A 17368-nucleotide genomic window follows, 5' to 3' on the forward strand; every position below is an offset into this window, starting at 1 on the left:
GAAGCCTGTTCACAGAGATCTACTATAGCTGAATTTTACAAACAGACGTTAATAAGTTAGAGCAGTGCTCTTAATAGAAAACCCGTAGTACTCTTGGAATCCTTTGCCATTTTTTTCACCCTGTATTAAGGCTGTATTCACAACTTAGCATTAAAATGAATGGAAATGCATTTTCAACACATGAACAAGCAGTGAAGTGAGTTATTATGTCTTTTAACATGTGTTGCAATCCACTTCACATTGAGCGTTTACATGCGTCTTGGTGTAATTCCATTTATTTCAATGCATCTGGCGGAACTGCTAAGGTCTGACTGTAGCCTAAATGTGAGTAAAATATTTTTTCTTAATGGCACCCTAATGCCCCTACCTGTCACATGCGCGTGGTATTAAACTACATTGCATGTTAACCTATTACCATGGGATGTGATGCGATTTTAAAGAAAAGGGCACACACATAGGTGGAAAAAAGACTCAAGTTCATTGAGTGCTTTCAAATGAATGAGTTGCCTACTGCAGCACACCATAAGGGCACCTCGCAGCCCCTCCGAGATATCGCAATACAGAAGTGGGAACAAGCGGTAAAGTAACAGTGATGCTCTGTGACTGTTTACTGAAATGGGAGCAGCCCCCCCTATAATAAGGCAGCCTGAGGCAATTGCATCTCATTGCGGGAAGGCAGGGGGGCAGCCACAGCGTCCCAGGTCGCTAAGAGTTCTTAGCAACCTGTGACACTGTCTGGCGTTCCGCTCAGCTCACTGATGTCACTGTAGGTGGTATTACGCCAAGCTCTTAGCAACCAGTGATGTCAGTGAGCTGTGCCGGACGCCAGACAGTGTTGCTGACAGCGCAATCAGGCGTACTCTGTCGCCCCACAAACCCATTCCCCCCCACATGACCAGTGTTTCCTGCCAGCACCCCCCACCTCCAGGAACGACATCACATCAGGCGTTGAATACCATAGGGATGGCCCTTCCTGAGAGACAGTGTTCTTGAAGCTACAGTACACAAGACGATGTCTGAACTATAAACCACCTTACCTGTATGAAAACGCATCCTTCACCCTCCACCTGCACAGTGTAGTTTCCAGGCAGTCTTGTCAGCGGTTTCCTCTGTAGAAGTAGTCGTGTCTTTTCATCCACATAGAAACGATGCAGAATGCCCTCATCTGGTCTCAGTCTTACCTCCAGCGCCTCACGTCTTGTATAAGTCATTTTAGAAAATAGAGCGATAGCCTTGAACCCCACCACTGTGTCCTGTGCAGGAGACGTGAGACAAGGACTTATTTATTAAGTGAACTTAGATATAACAAACTATATGCAGTCGAAGATCCCAAAGATGATCACAGTGTCTCCTTAGTCAATAAAGTAAATGCATTTTATAAGATCATTATAAAAGGTTACACACTTGAACATATGGGGCTTGCCTTCGTAAAGTTGAATATTCAATGCAATGTTGAAGAAAATGGACAGAACAGAAGCTTCTTGCAGATCTATTATTCTGCTATTAGAATTTTCTGGTGGGCCAGACCCAGTCTAATTCTTGGAGGGAGTGTGTTTTCACTCTGAGCATTCACTTACCAACATGCAATTCTATAGATTGGGAAGATGGGCATATGAACACCTCCCCTGCCATTTTCCTTGTAAGATGGTGCAGCTCAAGGCATTATTCACTGCATCTTAGTGAGCGCTGTTACTTTAATGTCATAGAATTTGGTGTACATAAGCAACTGGTACTAATCACTGATTCCTTCTTCTTCTGGCATTGATTTGCCATACATTCCTTTGCGGGCGATCGCACTGCGGCGCCATTGACTATGAACTTAGTAAGTGTTCAAAAGAACTGCCAGTGTTAAAAGCAATCACATTTAGCGGTGCAAGTCTTTTTATTACTATTCCAAGTGAGAGACCTTTTTAACGGGTTTCTTATTGAATAGGTAAAAACATTTACCAGTTAGTACCTCCGCCTTGCAGCACTGGGGTTCTTGATTTGAATCCTGGCCATCACACTATCTGCATGATGTTTGCATGTTCTCCCTGTGCTTGCAATGGGTTTCCTCCCACAGTCCAAAGACATGCTGGTAGGTTAATTAGCTCCTGTCTAAATTGGCCTTACTGTGTGTGTATGTGAGATAGGACCCTGGCGTTCCCCCAATTGGGCAGGGCTCAAAGAGGAAGAAGAAGAGGGCCCGAAGCTCCCTCGTGCCGCTACAATTGCTCCCCCGCGTGGTAGTGGCGCTCCCTCCCCCACCGCTCTGCCATCCGCAGCAGTAAAAGCGAAGCATGTACAGCCAGCTATGTGCGGATGGAGAGGCTGTGTCTGTCACCTGTCAGCCTGCCATAGGCGCTATCAACATTGCAGACACCGCCTGGCAGCAGATTCAGCTGTTGGGAGAGGATCCTCTCCACTTAGTCCTGCCCCAACTATGCAGCACTACAAGTCCCAGCAATACATCATATTGCCCGATACTAAGCGTAGATACCGGCCATGGCAAGTTTTGGAGGGCCCAGAGAGGACCAGAATGCTGGCATTGATTTGCCACACATTCCTTTGCGGGCGATTGCACTGCGGCGCCATTGACTTTAATGCACCACCACGCCCCCTCCCATCCCAGAACGCAGTGAGCCGGCCGGGATGCGATCCAGTGCGTTCCAGCACTGAATCGGGCCGGATCGCACTGAAACTGGTGTGGACTAGCTCTGAAAGTCATAACATACATACTGTTTATTTAATATATATATATATTAAAAAAAGGTATCAAAATCATGTTTTTTTGGTGGTGGTGGGGGGCTTAAAGGGTTTCTAAAGCCTCCGTTTTTTTGCATATATCTACTGCTAGCAAAAAAAAGTTTAAAAACAAAACAAAACCACTTTAACAGCGGTTTAAACTTACCCCGTCTTCGCCGCGCTCTCCCGTCTGAAAATCCGAAACCGCAAAGGATCTTGGGGCGGGCGCATGCACAGTTCGGATTTTCGGCCGGGAGACGAGGAGAGACGCAAGGTAAGTCTATGGACGCGTGCACCCGCACAGACTCCGTGGGACAGGAAGTACCAGCAAGGACAGAGGAGTCAGCGCTGGATCGGAGAGCCGCCGCACCGCTGGAGGGACAGATGAAAACGACAGGAAAGAAGATCGGAATAAGGGACATCATTTAAGGTAAGTGCTGACATTAACATTGGGGGGAGGGAAACATTTTTTTGACTTTAATGTCACTTTAATCGTTTCTTGCACCGGGGCCCTGAGGTTTATTATTATCCCTCTGGATAGGACCTTAGATTGTAAGCTTCTTGAGGGCAAATTGATGTGGTTGGTAAGCTTCTTGAGGTGCGCAAATTGATAGCACTATATAACTATCTGTAATGAATAAAACAATAAATAACTGAGGTATGGGAATCTACCAGAATACCACACTTTAGATTGAATAATGAATCTCATTGTCACATAGTCTGATGTTTAAAATCTTGTTCTAAAAACTTTACTCTTAGACTGGGTTTTTGCACTTAGTACAGAACAGAAAAAGAGAAAAGAACTGGTAAGTTTATTTAATTTTTTTCCTTTTAATAAAGAGATGAATGGGAAGGGTGTGGTATTTATAAATCAAATCAGCAGTGTAGTGGGAGTTTTTTTGTATTGTGTTTTTTTTTGTATTTCTATTTTTTTTTTTCTTCAAAAGGAACCGTTTTCAGTTAACTAGGGTTAGGTATAGCAACCTATCTGCCCCAATGGTGGGCATGTAAATGGAAGATAAACCCTAAGCAGGCCACCATCACCTTTAGCAGGCACCAGTAATATGAATGATTCCAGTTCCCCTTGTGTACAGCTTACAGGTAACATCTGCCAACCTGAGTATTAGCAAACCCGCCATGTGGGTTCCGCTGTTGTACGATCCACTTAGAAATACAGGAAGCCTCATTGATATCCTTTGCCGAAACAGTGTCTGAAGAAAGATGTGCCAGGGCCACATAGGATGCCAGTTCCACCTCATTGGAATTAGGCTCAGACCATGTTGACTTTTCGCCAAGATTATCTGGATTTGCAGGCCAATAAGTTTCTCCTCCTACATACAAAAACATAAAAAAGGAGGAAAGTAAGTGTGTAAGTAGTGAGTTTTAATAATAGCGTGCAATATTGCATATTTTTCTTTATACCACCATCACAAACACACTTTCAGCTGCCCTACTTAGTACAACATTTTAAACAAAAAATCCAGGTGACGGGATTCTCTCCAGGAAAGAAGCCTTGGAGCATGGAAGAACCTTGTTTTGTGCAACTAGGTGCTTAGCCTTAAAGTGTATCTAAACCCAAACAGTTCATGTATTGCAGCTTACCAGTCTTTAGATGTGGTGGCTAGTTTTCTTTTTTTAGACTTATTTTCCTTTAGTTTCACCTGGTTATATCAACCAGGAACACACTGACTGTCTTAGGGTGGTTTCACTCTATGGAGGAGCACTGGAGTCACCCTTGGACAACAGCATTGCCAACCTGTGGACTGAGTAGTGTTAGATGTACCAGCAGATTTAGATGGACTTGACTAACAAATTAAACCCAAACTCTTTCTAAGAATTTTAAAGCAGTTACATCAACAGTTTTATTTTTTTTCCCTTTTGGGATAAAGGTTTTACATGTATTAATAATTACAAACCATTGTAAGCACCATTGCTTAGGCCACCCAAATCTCCCTCCAACCCCCCAAATAAACCATACCTTTATATGATGTTTAACGGCCATAGCAGCCTTTTATTGTACAATTAACTGAATTATAAATTCACAGTCAGAAAAAAACACACAGAATAGGCTGCAGGTCTTTGAAGGTCACAATATTAACAGATATGTTGTCACTGCGGAACCACTAAATGTGGTAGGCCCCCAGCCACACAACACCGCCTCGGGGGCAACCTTCAAATTGACTGCAGACACATAAATATTTAAATTTCCTGTTCACTACCATATATCACACCATGAATTGAGAACACCATACTAAGACAGGTACTCAGATCATTGGCGTCACAAGGGAGGTGCGGGGGCTACGGCCCGCACCCGGGTGCCACCATTGGAGGTGTGCCACCCTATGAAAAGTCGGGCTCTCAGTCATGGACCAAGAGCCCGACAGTGTCAGGAGAGAGGAGGGGAACCACCACCTATTTTGGCTGCCTTCAAAGACCCCAAACTGCCAATGCTGCTACAACACTGAAAAGACAACAACTGACAAAAACAAACAGGGCAGGTGGGTGGGAAGTTCTCTCTTTATTCAACTATCCCTGACTGATCCAGTGAGACCCTCCTCTTCAAATCACTATAGAAGTTCCACCTAACCTTTGCCTACTAACTAATCAAGTAAGTGACCTTTGCGCTCAAAACCCCGGTTTAACCCCTCGGTTACTTGTCTCCCCTCTTCACTTAGTCATGTAAGCCCAGTAATTTAGCTTTTGAGTTTCAAATGCTGATTAAATTACTTACAATGGATGCTGCCTCTTGATATTTAAAAGTTTTAGTTTCCTGCAGAATCAGTTGGTCCCCTAAACACTAGCCATGATATCCTGTTTTAAGGGTGGTTCCTTTCCCTTGCAGGGTCCTATGGAGCCACCCCTGTGTGTAATAGTAAGTTGGGTGTGTGTCTATACCCAACACACAAGTTAAGCTACTACCTTCCCCCTGCTCCCATCTGCTCCCTTTTCCTTCCTTTTTCCCTTCTCCAAGGTCATAGATGGACAGCTGCTGGAGACTGCTCGGTCCCGTGTGATCTTGTACTGGACAGGAAGTTCAGGGAAGTGGCGCTGAGAGAGTTGGAGACAGCTGTTTGGAAACATGATGACTGGAAGTGCTTGAGCAAAAATGTAAAGAAATACTTTACTGGGCAATGTATATTTGTTTGATCTGGACTCATTATTGAAAATATTTTTTAATATTACTTTAACTGCCACTCTACATGACAGGTCAAACACTAGATTGTGAATCCCAATCAAAGCAAGTTGAGAAAAATAATTATTGAAAAATGAAAATGATAAATGACTCATGGCTTCACATTTAATGTCTGACAGCTGTGAATCCATCTGTATGCCAAAGAGGTCTTAGGTTACAGCAAAAAATACTATGTGCTATGGCTTGAATCAAAGTAAAGAGAGCTCTGTAAGTTATTGCCTCATCTCGGCATACATATTCAATGTACATATAATGCCAATATGTCCCAGTGTATTATCTTCAGACAAAGAAACCACTCAAGCCATATCAGGCTATCACCAAATATACCATTATGTCACCTGTTTTCACGGCTTGGCCATGCAGTTCCTCTAGAAGAATTTCTCTGGTCTCATAGTCTCCAGCCAAGGTGAATACATAAGCAAGGAGAGCCTTTGTATACAGGCTGTCCACTTGTGGGATGCTGTTCCGAAGACATTCAAGAGCATTTTGTACAGATGGATCCTGGAAGAAATAAAATCCATCGACAGGTCTCAAAATAGGATAACGTCAGCGTTGTATTTTTCCATCACATTATTCCATGCACACATGAATAAACGTGTTCCTCTGTACAATCTTCACCCATTGACACAATTTTCTCTGGAAGCCCTGGTTTACACCTAGCTTTTAACTGCCCAACACAAGAAATCCCATGATTTTCAATGGCCCTGGTTCACACCTGAGCAGAAAAACGCCAGACGCCTGAAAAGGTACAGGAGCTTCTTCGGGCAGTAACAAGCGCTTTTCCTCCCCATAGACTTCATTGGAAATGGCCAAAAACGCGCAACAAAAGCATGTCGCACATTTCCGTGAGCATTTTTTCTCGTTTATACGCACGTTCTTACATTGCCCACAATGGTTTATGAGCTGCCAATCAAAACGCGCATCTTCATGGACGCGCATTAAAATGCTCATACAAAATGCGCATAAACGCGCAAATAACTGCATGCAGCTATCGCACGTACAAACGCGCAAAAAAGGTGGCGCCAATGTGTGAACCAGGGCTCACTATTAAGGAATACACTGCAACATAACTCTTTCTCCAGACTGCAGATTACACTATGATGGAGCAGCAGCAGCAGACTGAAAAGCTCATCGCTCTGCCAGCTCTCTCCTCAAATCAGCTTGTTCTCAGTTGCTCCCCCTCAGTACTGCCATAGAGAGGATTGAAAAAATGAGGCCGGTACCAAGTTAAACGCTGGCATACCCTTGTTGTATTTAAAATACATTTTATGAGTTATAAATGAATGGATTGCTGCATTAATGTGTGCGTTTTAACCTGCCTGGCATTCATGGAAGTAAGCCACCAAGTTATTCCATAAAACACTGCAACTTTTCAGTATGTTGCAGTGCCAGAGCCTGGAATGGAGTGTTGACATCACCAATCCCTGTGAGCTCCAAAACAAAATGACACTGAATATTGTGGTGGCAGCTGCCACAAAGGAGGGAGCAGTAGGAATTTGCTAGAGAGGGGAGCCAGGGGGTGGGCTTTACACAGATAATAAATGGGCAAGGTGGCAGAGTTAAAATATATAGTATAGGGTCCAGTTATAAAGCTGACAGTTTTGGCATTTCTGTGGCCATACCACTTCTTTAAAAAGAAAAGCACTGTAGATTTATAAAGCACTTTACATATGTGCATTGTGCTCTGCTTGTTTCAGAAATCTGAAGCAAGTAAAATGAATTAAGGTACGAGAGCCCGGCCACATAACTTGTCAAAATCATGCAGCTAAAAATTTCCTCTGCATTTTTAACCAAGCTTCCTACTGTGGACTGCATTTTATGAATTCCTTGTACAATGGAAGTCATGGTGTGTAGTAACATTTGCGGTGGAGAGTGATATCTGCTCTGCACTACAAATACCCCCCTATGTTATTTGTATATCTGTAGAGTCAATCTTGAGATTTACACACATTATCCAAGAAGCAGGAAAATCATTTTGATTATGTCTCATTGTCATACTCAATATAATGCCCACAACCATTCCTCAACTCAGATGCATACCAGCATTTCAGCGCTTTCAATATTTCTGTTTGAGGATAATATTAAATTGTTGAAAGAAAAGTTGAAAGTACCTCGACAGGCCATCCTGTCTCCAGAAAAGCTATTGAGATGTAAGCACTTAATGATGTTTCATCATTCACGCCTCCCTAGTAAAAAGAAGAAATATTACAATTATTAAAGATGTTCCTGCAATTGCCCTTCCTCTGTATTGATTGCTCCAGTCCTACCCAGGGGATACCAAGACACAGAAGGGGATACCAAGACACAGAAAGGGAAACACAGGTCTGAGGGCCACCATAGCATAGCCATAGCAGCCTTTTTATTAAACAAAATATAAAACTTGACCGAACTATAAACTCAAGCCTTTTTGAAGGCCAAAACTTATTAACTGATATGCTGTCTCTGCAGAAAACTTCTTGAAACTGTTAGGCCCCCAGCCGCACCACACCGCCTCGGGGACAACCTACATATCTAAGTCACCTGTTCGCCAACTATAAATTACCATGACTTGGAGTGAAACTGTGAGTGAGGGAAGCTGGGACGGGGCTGGCTGTAAATCTATTGCTATAGTGTACTGGACGTGTGTAATGTATATGTAGTACATATTTACAGCACACACCTCCACTACACTCCAGCAACAGAGTTACAATTCTCCCCTGCTAACATGAACAGGTTAAATCATGATCCATAGTACATAACATGTAGTTGTACTATGGATCATTTAAAGTCACCTGTACCTTTAAGAAAAAGTATCGGTAATTGGTATCGGCAAGTACATGAGGGGAAGTACTTGTACTTGGGCCTGAAAAAGTAAAAAGTAGCATTGGGGCATCGGGACATCCCTAGTTGTCACCCTAGGACAAGAAGTGTGTTACTGGCAGGATCACCAGGTTAGGCTCCTTTCACACAGGCACCATCAGTTCCAATCAGGATGGGATCTGTGCATGGATCTTCTGCTGATCGGAGCAGTTTGGAATAGATGTCACTGTTGCGATGGAGTTAAAAACTGAAATTAATGGACCCATGTTGGTCTGTGTGGAGTCGAATGTAAATGGACGTGTCTGTTTGCACCATATTACCCCCGATCCGGCACGATCAGGTCCAGTGGAATGGAATTCTGATCCATTTAGTTCCAGCTGCTCATAGACTAACACTGGGGGGGTTATTCATGTAAGAGCCGAAGGATCCAGCCGTAGCTTTGGCTGATCCTTTGGCTCACTTTGGCCGCCACTGCTCTTCGGTTCAGTCGAACTGAAGGACTGCTGTACGGGCTATTCACAATAGCCCATACAGCAGCCGAAGGCAGCCAAGCCGAACGCATATGGTTCGGCTCGGCTGAGCTGTAGTGACACCCTAAGCGTGGAGAAAGGCCGGCCGATGCTTCAGATGCTTCATTATGCGGCGGGAGTTCATCGGATTTTTTTTTTTTTACTTTATTTTTTCTTTTCTTTAAAATATATACATATATATTTTTTTATTTTTTTACATTTTCCTATTTTTTACATTTTTAAAATAATTTTTCAACTGTTTTGCTATTCTGCTCACTACCTCAGAGGCATTCGGCTATTCATTTACTGCCGTTCCGCCCCTATGAGAATAGCGGAGAATGGCAGTAAGTGAGCTGCCGAAGCTTCGGCTCAGCCGATCCAGATGTTGGATCGTCTGAGTCGAAGTCCTTCTCACTTTGGCAGCCAGTCCTTCTGCACTGAAGGCAGCCAATGTACGGCTGAAATCAGCCGCACAAGGCTGAAGTGAATAGCCGTACAGCGTTATTCCTTCGGCAGCTAAGTGAATAACCCCCTAGGTTTCTGGTCAGATTCGCCTAAAAAAACTGACAGGCAGACCTAATCAGACTGCTCATGTGTAAGGGCTCTTAAAAAAACCCAGAAGAAAGAAAACATCTAAAGGACTGGTAAGCTTCATTATATTTTGTGTTTGTTGATGGGTTTAGATACACTTTGAGGTCTTTAATTAACAGTCAATGGATGAGTTTGCACTGCTCTACTGTTCTCCATGTACTGTTGTACCTTTAAAGTGGTTTTGAAGAGTTTCCCCCTATTTCTGAAACATCCACTTGGGAGCTGGTTCTCCATCAGCCATTTTCCTGTCTCCTCAATGTATTTCTTATCCACGTAGATACAATGAGAAGCTGCATGAAGAGACATCATGACAAAAGCCGTCAGCCTGAAAATATAGAAAAAACCTGAATAAGGTTATTCTGTGCTATTGTTTTACTTGGAGTGTTTGCTGAACTTTCCATAATGGAACTCTGTGTACTTACCAGGCATTGCCATCTTCATCACTATCCCCAAATGCACTGAATGAGCCATCTTCTCTACAAAAGTCAAGCTGTCTCTGGTATCCTGGCAGAAGAAGTGTATCAAACTCAAATGAATAAGCAGGCCAAAATAACTGGCTTAAATCTGAAAAGAGACACCCTTTAACCCTAATTCCCTATTCTATCCAATACTCAAAAATGTTTTGACTGGAATCCTACTGAGGGCCATAAACAGTAAGTGTCAGAAATACAGCACTTTGACATGTCTATGGTGAAACATAACACATTCACATCAAGCACAGAGGAAACTACTTGTGCTCGTAGGCAGGGCAACTTTGCTATAATGACAAAAAAAGATCATTTCATTTTCCCTAGAGGATTTAGGGGGGACCTTTTTTTCTGGCACCAGAATACTACCAGCACTTGGTTTTCTGTATCAGACATAATGTACTGTTGTTTTCTTTAGTAATATGCCACTTTTCTTTAAAAATGTTCGGTTGCACTTTTAAATCTAAGTAGCAGGGTCACAGAATTGATCCTCGTCATGCCTTAAGACAGCCCTGCTTTAAAGATCTATATAAATGCAATTTCCTGCCATCAACAATCTAATTCAAGCTGCTATTGTATAGTGACGTTCATGGCATTACATGCCCTGCTGACATTTTTTCCATGCTGTCTACTACCTGAATGGCTAACTTTCCTTTACTCACCTTGTGTGATGTATTTAACTACCAGCTGCTTGATGTCCTCTGTCATTTGGTTTGTATTCTCCAGGTAATCATTCACATAGATATTGGGAACAAACCTGGCCATATTCTGCTCCCCGCATCCATACGGGAGGGTAAGAAGCTGCTCAGTTCCCTGAAGTGCAGAACCCATTAGATCTCCTGCAGAGCATAGATAATGATATATTAGTGTATAAAATATATTTAGTGGCTTCTATTAAAAGGAAAAAGCAATAATAAAGCCCCAGATGGGCCGAGGTCTGATTTCTGGAATATTTGCTAAAAGGAAGGTGACAGATACATGATTTTTTATACAAAGGTAAACCTTAGGTTTTCATAAAAGTAATATTTGTATTCACTTATTTTTAAAATTAAAACAGGTAGTATTTGATCTGGTAAATTGTCCATGGTGTATGCAGGATTTGACATCACTAAGTGCCCCCGGTAATCATGTGATTCAGAATTTGAAGTGGAAACTTTACAAGACACATGTACCATCTGCCTACACTGTAGCAACTATACCTTTATGTTTAATATGCCAATTCCAACAACTAGGTAATAGGAGGAACACAATTTAACCATATAGCAAAAGTGACTTTATCTATAGACTCAGTCTATTATTAGTACCACCCAATGAGAATTGGACCACTATTGATACATGTAACCCTACAATGGGAAACACTGCAGTAATATGTGAGCAATGCACAACATTCAACTCTTGGCAGCCAATCAGAATTTATAAAAGAAAATCCGAATTAGACACTTAAAATCTAAAGATCATCACTATTGCTTTTTTCACTGTTTTACTAAGTAAGAATGAATGCCTTCTATTAGGGATGTCCAGATACCAGTTCAGATACCAGTGCTGATACTTGGCATTTTCATGAGAACCAGCAGGGTTGCAGCGGTTGCAGCTGGGACCTGGCTCTGGCTCTCCACCACTGTCCTGAAATCATTAGTCTGTATTGTTTTAGAAGAACTGTCACATGACAATAAACAAAAAGGTATCAGTACTTGTACTTGCAAAAATGGTATCGGTGCATCACTTAAATATATTTATAACAAAAAAATCATGCATTAAAATGGGGATGTACAAATCCCAGGAGCTCCGTGTGCACCTTACAAATGACAGCTGCCTCCTAACTTTTGAATGTTTCTCTAGTCTAGTCTTGGAGCTGGAAAAGTATTTGTACCTGTACTTGTACCGAGTACGGTACTTGGTATCTGAACATCCCTATCTTCTATGTATGTCTTCCCAACTTATATAGCAGGTGCTGTAATTGTTAAATAAATGTAATTCATGTAGAAAGTAGTAGTAGCATGATTCCCCTAAAGGATCCTGGATGCATATTGTGAAATTCTTACACATGCTATGGAACTATCTGAAGGCTATCATTGAACAGCGTATGGAATATGGCTGTTTAATCTACTCATCACATCAGTTTGTATATACAGTACTTTTAGAATTTGTCTTACCTACAACTGAGAACACAGCTGTTACAGAGTTAGGCACAGTTTCAGGGGGTACCGTGATGAATATGGTCTCAGAAGAAAGATTACCTGTTGCACACAATGCAAGAACAACCATTAAGCCAGCCATTACTATCATAAGGCTGAACTCCAGGCAGATGTAAAAGCCACCATTAGCAATAGTTGCTGCATCTGCCTGTGCCACAGCAGAGTGCCTAGTTCAGAAATCTTGCTCAAAAGAATCCCAAATATATCGTCAGGTAAAACATTTGCCATATATTTCTTTCGATTGTAGAATTAGCTGTTTGCCTGGAGTTCAGCTTATAGAAACATTGGTTTATGTGCTTGTATTTGCAACATGAACCTAAAAACCAAAGGGATTAATTCTCATTTAAGGACAGCAGGCAAAGGTATTCAGAACATAGCTTTGGACCTTATGTATTACAGAGAGTGAATATCACTCTCCGCAGGACAATGCACTAAATATTCCACACTGCACCTGCATTTTAAGTTTGATTCATAAAATGGAGGGTGTGGGGTAAGGCTTGTGGGGTCTTATAGAGTGCTCAATGTAAAATGTTGCAGAGAATATTCCAGGATAGGAAAGCCTTGTCACATGAACTGTCAAAGTCATGTGAATGCCTTTGTTTCCTCCTCATGTCACTTTTTCCCTCCAGTTCATTAAAATGACTGAGTACTTCATTTGCTTTAGAGTCCTGAAGAAAATGAAGTGCAAAGCACATTTGTAAAGCAGTATTAGGGGTACACTGAGGCAGGTCAACTAGACAGGCCTAGGAGTAGTGATATATGCAGGCAGATCAACTAGATAGGGTGACAATACTGAGGAATGGCAACAAGATAGGGCAACCATTAGGGTCATACTGAGACAGGACATTAAGGTAGGACAACCATTAAGCGTGTTCTGAGGTAGACCAAAAGGAGCAGAATGCCGTGCAATATCAATCAGGGATACACAGTTAGCAATAGGGGTACAAAGGAGTAATATGCATGTCTCTGCCTACAATTAATTGAGTAATACACCCATGTGGGTAATTTCGGTTTTGCAATCCCCAAGTTGTGATTTGTAAAAACTTTTTTTTTTTAAAAGCCAATACTTGAGTCTATCTTAACAAACATAAATTAATAGTGCTGCGCTATAAAACAGTGCCTTCAATCTAGATTGCAATTAAACAAGTTATAATGATACATATAAAGTGTAACACCCTTTCAAAACCACATCATCTGTTATACTGTGATTGTACACCATGCTCTCCAATGATACCATAGACCCTGTTAATCATACAAAATAATGACTTTCCTTCAATAATTCCACAAAACAAAACGGTGTAATTTGCCGAATATATGTTCTAGTACGTAGTTCCTTCATGACTTTATCAGGGGTTGATTAAGTCTGGATGAACGCAACGTATGTCGGGTGGAGTCATTTGATGCGATCTTTGATGTAAACTAGAGCTGTAGCGTTTTGGAAATGAGGAGCCGTGATAATATTATCTTCACTGTTTGACTACCCCAATTTTATTCTGGACTCCATGTGGGTAGATCTAATAAAGAAGAGCCAAAGGAAATCTCACCGCTCCAATTCCTTAGCCACCATCAGGACTCCCCCGGTGCTGGTCTAATAGGTGCGTCTCCACCTTGGAACGAGTAGTATACGAACAGACCGTACTATCCAGAGAATTCCAATCCTTCAGACTTTATTGAAATTCACAGCAAATCCAGTATAACAGTGTATAAAAGTGTATAAAGCAACAAATGCCGACACTGCAAACCCCCAACCTGCTACAACCTCTCACATGTTTCACCCGTAGGCCTATTCATAGAGGTTTGCTGTGAATTTCAAGGTGGAGTAATAGAGGGTTGAGCCCATACGCGAGAGAAGGAGATCATTTAGGGTACACTTAATCTGTAAGAATAAAGGGATCGCTGGTGAAGACCCATTTGAGGTCGAATTACAAGGTGAGAGGCGAAACTGTGTGGAGGTGTATTTTCAGGTGAAGGAATAAGCGTCCAACTCATCATCACCTTTGGTGTGACAGCACTGGGAATTGTAGAACAGTAGAAAGGCATCATGGCACACTCACAAACTAGCATGTAAAACAACTTGTCTCACCACTAAGGACAATGACAGAGGTTTGGATACACGTATGGGAATTGGACTCACTAACCAGTACAAAAACTGGACATTGATATATTATTCTTTGGAGATGGAATTATTTTTTGACATGTATTAGGACATATATTTGGCAAACTACACCATTTTTTTTTGTGGAGTTAGTGAAGGAAAGTAATTATTTTGTATGATTAACAGGGTTTATGTTACCATTGGAAAGCACGGTGTACAATCACAGAATTACAGATGATGTGGTTTACAAAGGGTGTTACACTTTATATATCCTAACTTGTTTAATTGCAATCTAGATTGAAGGCACTGTCTTATAGCGCAACACTAATAATGTATATTTATCTGCAGTAATAGGTGGTGGCCTTTAAGTGTTGCAGCTCTAGACATTTGGCGTGGGATATTATAGTTTTAAATTTATGACACAATAGAAAACAATTTAACAAGTTAAAACATTGAGGGCTGGTGCTAGTGCACGATTCTACGGGTCATATCACGGCAGGAAACTGCGCAATCTGCCTGGGGCGACTGGGGTGCCATTAGAAAATAAGCCATGATCGGCGGTGGTGTGCGATTTCATGACTGCGCGGCCCTATATTAGACATGTGCACCGGAAAAAAATTTGTTTAGTTTCGTTTTGATTCGGATTTTGTGTTATTTCGTTTTTCGGGAATCGGATGAAATTCATTAGTGGTAGTCTGTACGAATTTCCGGTTTCGTTTGTTTTGTTGCAGGAAGGTGACATCAATTTTATATTTTTTTAAAATGTCACTTTGCTGCAACGAAAATACATCCACAAACGAAAATTCATACAGACTACCGCTAACGAATTTAGTCCTAAATGTCGTTTACGGAAATTTGGATTCGTTTTAATTCATAATTTCTGTTATTCGGAAATTCGAATACATCCGAATCTTCAAATAACGAAAATTGGACCGCAAAGCATATTTTGCGGTCCAATTGCACATGTCTAATATATATATATATATATATACATATACATATACATATACAGGTGAAAACTCGAATAATTAGAATATCGTGCAAAGTTCATTTATTTCACTACTGCAACTTATGCGGTGAAACTAATAAAAGGCTATTTCCTGATAATTAAAAAGTAATACTTTACCTTTACCACAAAGAATAGAATTGTGAGACTTCTCCACTGGCATGCCCTCTGCCTGCACAATAAAAAATAAATAGCATTATGTTAATAAAATATGTATAAAAATAAATAGTGTTATGTTAATAAAATATGTATTCAGATTTATAAATACTTAAAAAAAACAATTCTGCATAGCTATACTTCGTTAAGTGTGAAATAAAATTACTCTTTTTTAATACATCAGCTATATTAACATTATTATCCAAGAATATGGAGGGGCAAGAAACTAATTCTAAAACAATCTACACCATATAAGCTGCATAATCTGCAAAGGTAAAAAAAAAACAGATGCTACATATGCCCATGCCAGAGTTAGACAAGAATAACTTTTTTGTATTTTTGACTTTTTGGTGTATATTACTAAGACTCACCTTAATAATCACAGTCTTCATGACCGTATCAGAAGCACCAGTGTCTGGGACGATTGGCTGCTCTCCTCTGCACTCTTCTTCTGTATGAATGGCTTGTACACTGACCACAATTTCTGCAGAACCTTGACAGAACAATTATATTGTGTTACAGGCAATCCAGACCCATTATTCTCATGCCACCATGAAAAAGGTGTATGTCTTAAGGCAGAGATAATTACAATACTTTGTATGGTTAATGCTTACATGTGTTCCTTTGAAGTTAAAGCTGGGTTCCACATACATAGTTAAAACACCCATGTGTGAGCGGTCTTATCTGCCAAACGATTTGCAAAAACACTCATCCCCATAATTCAAGCCGACCTGTGACAAAGAACCTATCACAGGTCGACTCTATTGATTGGGAAGTCAGCGAACACATACCGCTGATCACTGACTTCCTGGTTCTCTTCCTTCTGACTGTCAGCTCCCTGCAGGGATTCCCCCTCCCCTCTCTGCTTCTCCGTCGCTGACTGGAGGAACGGACGAGGAAGGGGTGGGCAAAGCTGGTTTTGCTTTTAGAGAGGCAGAACTAGCGGTCAGTCAGCCAGCTGGGTGGATCTCGACAGTATTGTCAGATTCCGTCCCCGCTGCAAGGCTCTCAGCATATAGTGGACAATAGCCTGCTATATACTGAGTTTTGGGTCACAGGAGGACAGTATATGTCCTCCTGTGACCCTGAGGAGACTTATGGGCAAAAAAGGTTGCCCCATAGTTCTCCTTTAATTAAAAGTTTCATCTCGGGCAACTCAAGCCCCGCCATATTTATCACACTGGGAGGCAGACCTGGGCACCACCCTGACAGGATCTCAGAAAAAACGACTGCTTACCCTTACTCCTCATCCTCCATTAGTACATATGTGCTAGAGGCCTCATTTAAACTACTGGCGAGGTGGTACTATACACCGGACCATCTCCACGCGATGTATCCAGTGCATCCTCCACAGAATGTTGGAGGGGATGTGGACTCGTAGGCACACACTGACACATATGGTGGTCCTGTCCTAAAGTGAAACCTTTTTGGGTGCCTTTAATCTTAATTTTTTTATTTCACTTTTTTCAGATGTCTGCAAAAAAAAAAGGAAAAATAATGTGGCTAAGGAGGGGACATTTTTTGGCAGAAGAACTGTCCCAGGGAAGTTGGAAGCAGCTCTTGTAACCCTAAGAAGCCACTAAAGGCCCAATGCACCCTCTAAACCAACTTATGTTCACTTTCCTCATAGACT

At 41.5% G+C, this 17368-nt stretch overlaps 1 protein-coding gene and 1 long non-coding RNA gene across 2 annotated transcripts in view; both read right to left on the reverse strand.

Annotated features, from left to right (window-relative positions):
• Window positions 1-3891: 3891 nt before the first annotated feature.
• Window positions 3892-6644, reverse strand: LOC108799453. Its single transcript, XR_001942029.1, has 3 exons — window positions 6633-6644; window positions 6256-6418; window positions 3892-4055 (listed from the first exon to the last, which is right to left on the reverse strand). It is a non-coding gene; the product is annotated as an uncharacterized LOC108799453 (long non-coding RNA).
• Window positions 6645-9814: 3170 nt separating this feature from the next.
• The window catches only part of LOC108799445 (alpha-2-macroglobulin-like), an 11363-nt gene continuing 3809 nt past the window's right edge, over window positions 9815-17368 (reverse strand). The window contains exons 4-10 of the mRNA XM_018571299.1: window positions 16107-16228; window positions 15700-15751; window positions 12437-12520; window positions 10946-11122; window positions 10239-10320; window positions 9985-10141; window positions 9815-9829 (exon numbers count right to left, since the gene is read on the reverse strand). Coding sequence (XP_018426801.1) covers window positions 9815-9829; window positions 9985-10141; window positions 10239-10320; window positions 10946-11122; window positions 12437-12520; window positions 15700-15751; window positions 16107-16228 — 689 coding nt within the window. The remainder of the gene's footprint in view (window positions 9830-9984; window positions 10142-10238; window positions 10321-10945; window positions 11123-12436; window positions 12521-15699; window positions 15752-16106; window positions 16229-17368) is intronic.

Source organism: Nanorana parkeri, unplaced genomic scaffold (assembly GCF_000935625.1).
Source record: "Nanorana parkeri isolate BGI_ZX_2015 unplaced genomic scaffold, ASM93562v1 scaffold1728, whole genome shotgun sequence".
Classification (NCBI taxonomy): Eukaryota; Metazoa; Chordata; class Amphibia; order Anura; family Dicroglossidae; genus Nanorana; species Nanorana parkeri.